Below are 10778 nucleotides of genomic sequence, written 5' to 3'. Positions count from 1 at the left end.
GTGATGTGCAGAAGAAGCACAACATGATTTAGTGATGAACTGTCAGTTTGTTTTGCTATAGAATGACGAGAAGCGCGGTCCCTGTATTGTCATTCAATGAATGTTTAAAGAAAATTGAGTCCAACTTTAGTGAAGTGAGAAATTCGTTTGAAAGATTTGAAACTGGATTTTTTTTTTCAACCAAAAATAACTCTAATTTTCGCTACAGAAAAGATTCAATTCGGGAGTATAGCTCCGCTGATTTATCTTGCAGATGAGTTTTCCTCTAAGATTAATGGTTACGGACCATATGTCTCTTTTCATTATTTGTCCATTTCTCATGCTCAAATAAGAGGCTTCGGAATTATTCCCCAGTCATTCATAATATTTGATAAATTCCTCGGCTTCACAAGAAAGTCAGCTTGTGTTATCAAAACTGATACAAAATGGATGTCACATATGTTTATTAAGTTGTGCGAGAATAAAAATTATTTCAATGAGGTTACCGCATCTGATTTATCCACATTGAATACAAAACAAGAAAGTATTATCAAGCGATTATGAAAAAGTAGATCAACTATTGATCGATTTTAATGTGTCCAGTCAATCTTAGCACTTTTGCTTTGTCATTCAAACTTCTTGGAGAATAATACTCCAATCCCAAGCAATGAAGAATCCCCGGAGTTTGAGCTCACACAAACCAAGAAGAATGTTAAAGTCAAAGCCCCATTGGGTGTTCAAATGTTTTCTACACATCAAAATGTCAAGCGAACCGCTTTTTGGAAAGCCATCAAAATTACATTTCATGACTTTGATTCATCAAACCAGACTGCTTTTATTTTGGAGAAGGATTGAAAGATAGTTCGGAACAGGGGGTGATTGCCAAAATGGAATTAAATTCATCAATTCAGATTGTATAATTCTATTATTGATCAGAACATTAAAAATGAGAGCAGATTCGCAAATAACTGAACTGCATACTCCAAATAAATAGTTTGAATGTTGAAGGTCGACTCTCGCAGTCAAGCAAGAGCAAACAGTATTGAAAGACATATTGAGATTAGTGAATCATTCAATCTGAGATTGGCGACTGCTCTATTAAATGATTAAACACAAAGATTGAATTTATTACTGTCTTCACTGTTGAACATACGTCTCATAAATTTGTTAGTAATCCCATAGTTTAATCACATTTTGTCAAAACTTTTCTTCCTGACAACCAATGTGATACTGATATCATTGGGAGAATCCATAATAGAAAATCTGAAGTGATTATTAACCCTCTTATCAAGGAACGATTCAACCAGGAAATGTATAATTTCCACAAACAATTTCGGTAATGGAGGAAGTGACGACAACTTGAAACTATCGAAATCATCACCAATTGTTGAAGAAGTTGTGGATCAATACACGGAATTGATCAGCGGTGAACCTAAACGTGCTGAAGGAGGATCGCAAAACTCGATCTTCTTTTGTTGATGTCGAAGCTCATTTAATGGTCTCAAAATCAAGATACCTCATTGTAACACTGCTCTCACAAGACTTTACAAGCCCTCGAAAATCAGAATTACTTCTTCCTGACACAAATGTGATCAATTCAATTGTGAAAATCGATGTGGAAATATTAAATGTACATCGGTGAAAAACAAAATAGTCAAAGAAAAATGGATCTTCAATGGTGAACATGGAACCAATGGTTGTGAAGGATATAACGCAAGATTAGCCAGAGAGCGACTTCTTCAAAGACTACGACAAAACCATATCGATGTTTTTTATCCTGTTTTCAAATACGACACATCATGTTTAATCCATCCAAGGCTGCTACAAGCCACAATATTATTGGCAAGTTAAATGCCAAGACAGCCTTCTTGAACGAAAACTGAAAGTATCCACTCTATCTTTTATTTCGTGGCGAAACATCTACATCATAGAAAATGCTTGGAAGTTAAAAAGGCGATTCTATTGAGTGAAGCACACCCCACACAAATCGTTCAATACAATCAAAATCTTTGTGAATGTAAGAACATCCCACACCTAAACAATTCATGATTAATGGTTGAGCTGCACCATAAGATGATTAATATTCAATTAAGCTGGTGATAACTCAGTTTCTGCAGAAACAAACAATGAGGTTGGCAACGCAAAGACATTTGCTAGAACCTGCTTAGCAATGAATCATAAGGGACGCCCAAATCTGTCTCATAGATACCATTGTTGAATTCGCAAAACAACGACAACACATTTGCTTACCTGGCGTTGTTAGCAAAGTAATATCACATTATCAAGCACAGAAATTATAACAAATTTCAATATTTTGGGCATCTGGAAATGAATACTATGTTGAAGCACAATCAATGCGTGATGTGATACCTCAAAGGTTTGATTGATTAATTGTAAATTACAATCCGTAAGCAATACCGCTCATCCGTGAATCTCCAGTGCTGCAAATCAATCGAAGAGACATATTGGTGACTGATCAAAATTTCACTCATCCAGTGAAGTCAGAGGGCAGTAATTGGATTGCGGACTGAGCCTTGTCCTTCCATTTCTATAATAGTAGTACTCAATAAATTCATACCACTTTAAAATGTTATGCCTAATATAAATAAGGTATGTTCAACGATTACCTTTCAAATGCCTCTCTCCAAGAAACAGTTGCTAGTGGCTGTGCGGCCGCAAAACAGAAAAGCACCAGAAATGCTAGATGCCTTTCTTACCATGATAGGACTTTACTTGATATGATGTTTGTTGGTGATGCAACTATTTGTTGTGCTGTCATCTACTCAACCTGAATGAGAGCGATAAACTGAGGCAATGAATAGTTGTGTATTTTCTCAAAACATAACCGATATACTAAATGCACCAGTAGTCTGAATTAATCAAAATAGCCGCTGTAAATCATGTCTGACTGTTTCCTGTTTTGTTGTACTTCTGTTATGTCAAAAACTTAAAGAGTTAGAAATCCATTCATTGGAGACCTTAAGAGCAGTAAGCCAATTAAACTCGGTTATAGTACTCCAACTGAAATGCCACCTCCAATCATACCAAAGTGGTTTATTCAATTCCGTTCCTATCGTTTGGCATTCGATTATATTGATTATAATGAATCAAATCAAAATATAATCGACTGTGTTGCTTGAAAAGAAAAGAAGAAATAGTTTTCAGAAGATGCAAGTGTTACACTACGCATTTGATTTGCGATCCCTCAAAGAATTGAATTCGCAATATTGGAACAACCTCACGTTTTAATGGTTCTACTTTGCAGGATTCAGGCCAATGATTATTGTATGACAACTATCACAAGTATTTCAGCAGCGAATCGAGATAAATATACTACAATATAAACCAATATATGTGTTTCTAACCGAGAATTGATCGCGAGCCACGTATTTAGGGATCTGGGTTACTTCTCACAGCGTCGCGGGGCAACGAGGCTGAGGGACACAGAGAAATTGAATCTAGTCATGCGTGTGGTTTACAACAGTACTCCATTCCTGAGTCACCAGACATCAGACATAAGATAAATGGGTCGTTTTGAAACTCGACCATGCGCGTTGACCTCAGAGGCCCTTCCAACATCGATGCAATCGGCCACTGAGGAGATTCATTGACCGTCCGTGAAAAACGATACCCCTGCAGTTTTTAGTTTGTTTTTTCGCAGGTGCCCGATTGAGCCAGCTAGTGATTAAGCTGCGATGACTGCCTCCTTTAAACATTCCAGAGCTAAACCTGAATGGCAGATTGAAGAATCAAAAAGTAATCAAATCAAATTCAAAGACCAGTATTATCCAGTACAATCTTAAACTTTTTGTGAATTGAAAGGGAATCAATTGACACAATCAAATATTGATTGTTCTACGATAAAGGTATCAATGGTCAATTTAACAAGTCAATAGCAATTTTGTTGCTTACCAAACAGGAAATCAATCACACTCTAATATTCACATACAGCAAATCCACGTGAACTTCCGATGGAAAGCCACGAGCAACTTATTGTCTCACAGCTATATTTAAACACTGATGCGCTTGGCACTTTGGTCAACGTATCAACAACATCGGTTTTGACCTCGGCTCTTGCAGAAGTAACTCCAAAGCAGCCCAAACTTTCTATCAATCGATACCTGATTGAAGCACGCCTGGAAAATCTGCGATTTGCGTATGTTTAAAGAAGGTGGTAGCGGAACACTTATCACAATAAATAGATAGTTTCCAATTACCTCCGCCATTATATTTGAGTGTGATCAATAGAAAGACAACATTTTCAGCGGCTTCGGAGAGTAAAATACAATCAGCTTCTCAAATCAGTAAACCCACTGAAGGCCGCGTTTTAAAGCTTGAAGTAAGTGGTTTTTGATTATTAAAGAACACATGACCACAACTTTATTTTTATTGATCAAAGTCTCTATCCGACACAGTCTGAACATTGATCAAACGCAACTGGGCAGGAAGCGTTGTACTGAACAGTCAATGGATTAGAGTTCAAGTTACTTATCCCACTTTAGCAGAACCAACATGGATCTTTTATTGTTCTCTAAGACATCAAGTGAGTATCCGATGAACAACAGCTGTATTAAATAGTAAAATGTGTCCCACAAAAAGCAAAGATCCAACAATTGACCGATAGAATGATGACATTCAGGAGCAACCTCAGTGAAATCTGTTTGAAATAGTACCTTGCATTGGTTAGTCATCACTGAGAAACCTGCAAAAGACACTTATTTACTATGAATTGATGGACAGCAACTCCGTTGGCAAGTGTTCATCCATCTCAAAACACCGTGATTTCTTTGAGCATCATCCACCACAGGCGCACGAGCTAAACAACTTGATGATGTTTTTTTTTTAGCAATGAGATGTGATCTTTTTTCCGTCTTGATGATTGCATGGGATGATCCCTCAATAATATGATCATCATGAGATGATCCTCGGATGCGGTTGTGTATGTGCTTTCAAGAATAAATCAATCAACCATCGGCAGCACGTTTTAAGATCCTAAATGTTGAGACAGCATTTGGTGTTAGATTCTACTATTGAAGAAAAAATCGATTCAGCCAATAAATTCATTGGTGCAGATTGCAAACATTCAAGGGATGTTCAGCATTTGCAGGCGGAGCATGTTCATTCATGAATATCTCGGCGTCAATTTCACCTGAATCAGATGCGGCTAGCACGCCCATTTCTTGATAATTGAGTGGCACGATTGTCGCATCTGCAGAAAGCCTTCCTGCACCCTAACACTCAATTACTCGACCAAATTCTATAGTTTATTTTGTTGGTTTATCATGAGGTGAACCATGTGTAACTGGTTTGGTTTAGGAACATGGCAGAATCGGTTGACATCATTCGCAGCTTGAATTGACCGGTGAAGGAGAAATCTTGGCTTGGAATAACAACCTGCATTCAAATATTGCTTCTAGGCATAGACTAAAAATCAATTAAATGCCCAATGTTGCTGGATGGGTCCGCATGATTTTGCTTACCCGTAGCAACTGCAACAAAGGGAGCACCCCAATATCTGAGAAAAATCTTCTGTTTAATGGTATCTCATCAACCATTTGTAATCCAGTTTAATTGGATGTGAATGGCGACAGGACTCTTTTGGCGATCTGCTTTGTTTCCAGGAAGTTCTTCCTGATTGGATACACCATCGAAGTTCCTTTTGAAAACGTGATCATTATCATTGGTGGGCGCAACAGGATCTGTGGAATGCAATTCATTGCCATCGAGAACAATATTCATTTACTATCTGAATTGATGCCAATATATTCATCATCTTCATTAGTGTTACAAGTTGATATATCAACTGATGCACTTGTGGTTGAGTGATTGTTGTCATTGGAAGCTCCTGACGTATTGCCCCCCCTAGCACCAGCGGCAATAGGTGTAACTCTGCCAGTCGGTGCATTTAATAGTCTAGTAGCAGCAAATGATGAGTCATTGAACAGAATGCTCGTTTCACCAAAAAAACAGGAAAGGCTGAAAACGACATGTCTGTCATGAGCATTTACTCTCTGCGGGATTCTCTAGTCCTACCCATCTATCCAAAACACGGAGGGCACTTGTATTGCCTCATTTAGCTTGTTTATTTGTTGAGGATCATTGATTCAGCACTTGCTGCAAAGTCTTTCAACATAGCAGCGGTTGATATTGCTCAGTGGAATAATTCTAATCCGGAATTCAACCGCGGACCTTCGTTAGTGGGAATCAAACTCATCAAAAGCAGAGCAGACTTCACAACATCATTCTGCCAGTATCGAACAACCTTCGCATCATTTATCGTTGTGCTGGCTCTGGCCATGCTGTTTGGCCCAACGCTGAGCGACCGCATTTGGAGAAAGCTCATTTCGAGAAGAAATTGCATGCTTGATTTCTTGAGAATCACACGATCGTTGAAAAAGCATAGGACAAAACCAGTAATCAGAACAGACAATATGAACGGCGTTCATCCAAAACATTTGAGGAAACGTAACAGATAGCTGCAACCAGCAACAGCGAATGATGTTGAATCAATGGGAGCCTCGACAACAGATCTGGTGTCATCAACAACACCCGTGAAACAACAACAATTCCCATTAAATAGAACAACTCTCATTGGCTCAACAATATCATCACTCAGTATACCAAAAGCACTAAAGACGTGTCTGCAAGAAAAGTTATAATTAACTTTCGCTGGTTTTGTTTTTGGAATGAATCTCATTTTAATCTTCTAGCACGGACATTCAATCAAGACTGGCCAAATTTGATCCAACAGTCTCAACTCAAAAAGCTGAACAATGATGCCAACCTGTAACAATTAACTCAACTTCAGTCAGGGCAAAAATTCATTTTTACAATCTTCATGCGAAGTTGCCGATATCTAGTGCGCCATTCAAATCAACATAATCATCTCTATATAAAACCCCAGCCCCTTAATATTTAGGAGCTTAGATTAATATTGACTGGGCTCCATCGGGTGCATGGTGATATTATTTCATCATCAACTAATAAAAATGGGCCTTACTTCACTTTTGACATGATCAATGGTTCCACCAATACGGAGAATCGGTCCCCAATGAGCAGTTGAGTTTCTGTTCTGATCAAAGATAGCAGAAGCTGAAGCGGAAATGGCGCAATCGTAATTCATCCACTTGGACGTGATCAAGACCAGGCTAATTACTTTCAACAACCAAGCAAACCGCGAATGATTAATTTTCTGTCATCCCGACCAGGCACAGCAGCCAAACCATTTGCTAGTCCTTCTGATCCAGCAAACTCTGCACGATGAAGGAACCACAGGGAGCAAAATTGTCTTTGTGTGACTTCCAATCCACGTAATTTGTTTAATTATTGGATTTATGCATCGCTTTCTTTTAAGCTTGTCCAACGCGTTCAGCCTGAGCTACCAGGAAAAGCATCATCTCCAAAATGATTGGCCAAAGCCATCACATCAGCAATTGAATTCCTTGGTGAGTTTGTAAGCTGAGTAAGATCTGTATTTGCAACGCTGGGGGCGAAACATTAGGGGTAGAAGAAAAGAGCCACATTAGTCAGCATTATAAACTTTTTGATTATTGCGCTTATTTTGATTATAGAATTAACTGAAATCATTCTTATTAGAAAATGTACTTTGCTTTTTGCAAGAGGTAAATAACGTAATCTTAATGTCAGCGGCTTCTACCGTGTTGGCACCCAAATGCATTTCAACGTTCACTAATACTTGACGGTCTCACTCCCCATGGTAATGTTCCGTTTCCAGTAGGGCAAACACTAAGCTACCGATGACTAAGCTATGTGAATTAGAATCAAGTGACATCTTGATTTGCGAAGATCAACGTCATCAGGATGAATAACAATCTTTTGATAGGGTTAGATCCAACAGACCAAACAGAGCAGCTTTGAAAATCGGAAGCGCAGCCCAAATAGTAAAGATATCGACATTCATCTGTTTGTCCGACTGTTGCCCCTGATCAGCCATATCTTGGGTCATATCCTGTTGTATCAAATTCACAGCAGTTTATTCACGTTAAGAAATAGATAACAAGAAAACCCAATCAAGAGGTTGCCAGCCCCTTTTGTTACAAGCTGGAAGAGACGACAGGGCGTGGCGGGAGCAAACCAGTGACAAAGAGCAAAGCACAGAATGTGGATATCGCGGTGGCCCACATAAGTTACCACTTTCATTAGGTACCTATTTCTTTTCAGCGATATTCAATTGTCACATCGAATCCAAATTTACATTTAAAAGAATAAATTTATTACCCTTTAATTCAATAACGGTTGAAACACATTTGACATTCCTTTCAATATGCGGTGTTGCAGTAACTACAACTGTTTCAACCTTGATTTTCCAGCATTTAACCAAAGGCAATTTTTATTGGAACCTGAACTATTAATTCCATCGCGCTTCAATTATTTTTACTTAAAATTATGCAGATTTTACGTTTACAGTTTAATTATTTCTCACCAAATTGCATTATCTTCTAGACTTGACCCTTACATATTTGCAGTTTAAATCCATAAATCGCTTCATTTAAACATTATGTAATTTCATTTAGAGTTATACCATTTTCATTTTTTCTAATGTCTTAAAATCATATGTTTTCCACTTCAACTCAGTTTTATTCTATTTTCTATACCGTTCAATAAAGATTATAAAGCTCACATATTCCATATATCACGCTTTACGTTATAGTGACATCCTTTTTGGCAACCTCAATCGTAATTTGTAATATGCCAAGCACACCTTCTTCTGTGTTGTTCGAAACCGCTTTTATAATTATCAAAGAAGAAATAGTTTAATATATTATGAGAAACAGGATAAGAATCAATTATATAGTAATCTATATTAATCCATTATTAACTAGAATAAGTACCACGATATTATTTGCAATTTTAACTGATCAACAATAGATGAAATTTCGCAATTCACCAGTATGGCTATAATCTCTTTGGGGAATTTGTTCTGTCAAATCAACCAATGAAGATTTAAATGTTTGCCAGTGGTGCTGAATGCCGTTTTTCCAGACTTGCATTATTGAGAGAGTTACAAATTGCGTTGATTGCTATAATTTTACTTCAAAGACGTATATTCTCTCCACCGATGTCAATCGAAAACTAGGTAGATTTGCTCGTTCTTTTGAAGCATTGATCACGGTCAGATTTCGATCGGAAATAATTGAAAATGTCCTTGCAGAAATTCCATCGAGATGTTAAATGGGATTAGTGAATGTTTTCTGCGTGCAGGATCTTTTCAGAAACTTCATCTTTGTTGAAATCTATTGAATCCATCAATTGTTGAATTAGATAACAAAGAGTTTCAATAGCTGATTGACATGCTTTGAGTTCATTCTCCAGAATAAGATTGATTCATTATAGCTGTTCTTCTCTTTAGTTAAAACTTAACCATCTTGCAAAGCATCTTAGATTCTAGGAAATGACTGGCAACTTATTTGCCGATGGTCACTGAATGTCATCTTCATCAATTAATGACAGTTTCTGAGACATTATTCAATTGAGACAAGAGCGACTGTTATGAAATTCGTCGGAATCAACTATTCTATGAAATTTCCTTCAGGAATGAATTATTGCCGTAGCTGAAACAAAGAAGGTTAACGGAAGTAGGTTTGAGAATAGAGCAAAAATTGTAGACAACAATAAAAACTTCAATCCTCTCATAGACTCCATCAATTGAGCGTCCAGATGAAATTAAACATGATGTTAAAACCAAATGAAAGTATCGATCAGTAAAAGTTAATTTATTTTATCATCATTAATTTATTCAATATGTAGTTGATTCAGTTTGAGCAACTCAAGGATTATTGACTATTGAGTTAATAGCACATTTAGTGAATGCAAACGTATTAAAGAAAGCTGCCATTCGATATGATAATTGTAGAACAGTCGAGAATAATAATGTTGGTTGCTCTAATTTATAAGGTGCTAAGTTTACTCTAAGCAGAACCGCAAAACATCTTAGTGATGTGAAATTGGCTGAAAGACGTTAGATTCGAGGAACTGCGAAAAACAATGTACCAAATGATAATGACGATCTGACTCTTTTTAACAGATTAAGGTCTCTAATTTGTGGATCTAACTACAAAGAAAGTACAATATCTTTCTGCTCCAATCTCTGAATGTCATTTGAAACGGACTCACAACAACCAACAATTGTCCGCTGAATCAACTGAGTACTATAAGCGTGAAGAAATCAACTCTCACTATTATAAAAAATACATTGAAGAGAACTGAAACTTGTGTTTCCGTTCTAAGCAAAACACAACTTTCTAAACTTCAACAATAAAAACAGTTTAACATTCGGCAATAGTGCTCAGCTGACTAACGTGGCCCAGTTGATACTGTTTATAAAATCATTGTTAAGGAACATAGATCTTATTTTTTGTTTCCTCAAATTATTCGGTTCAAATCGGAAGCAGCAGAGTCACCAATCACATTGTTGAGAGTAGTTCAAAGATTACTTAGTTTAAAGAATTAATCAGCAGGTATCACCAACACCGGAAATTAACGCAAAATATGTAACGTTAACATTATCTTCGAAGACAAATCATAAATCCATCAAATCACTACCATTCATTTATTTTTCAAAATGGAAAAGAAAACAATTTCAACAAACAAATGAAAATCAAAATCAATCAGTTAATGATGGATTTCAATACTCCATATCAACAATGAATATTTGATTTTGCACATTCAATCTTTTCCGACATGTGTTTTGAAAAGACTGCATTTAACTATTTTAACATATTTATCGTTCAAATATTTCACCCAATCATTGAAATTCGGAGATAACCACAGCTTCTCGA

At 36.9% G+C, this 10778-nt stretch overlaps 1 protein-coding gene across 1 annotated transcript; it reads left to right on the top strand.

The window, feature by feature from the left end:
* Positions 1-8951: 8951 nt before the first annotated feature.
* ASCRUDRAFT_76032 (uncharacterized protein) lies at positions 8952-9209 on the top strand. Its single transcript, XM_020193315.1, has one exon. The coding sequence runs from the start codon at positions 8968-8970 to the stop codon at positions 9169-9171; it is 204 nt and encodes a 67-aa protein (XP_020046952.1). The 5' UTR covers positions 8952-8967; the 3' UTR covers positions 9172-9209.
* Positions 9210-10778: the final 1569 nt, after the last annotated feature.

Source organism: Ascoidea rubescens (assembly GCF_001661345.1).
Source record: "Ascoidea rubescens DSM 1968 unplaced genomic scaffold ASCRUscaffold_7, whole genome shotgun sequence".
Classification (NCBI taxonomy): Eukaryota; Fungi; Ascomycota; class Saccharomycetes; order Ascoideales; family Ascoideaceae; genus Ascoidea; species Ascoidea rubescens.
This window is presented reverse-complemented; position numbering and strand designations above follow the sequence as displayed.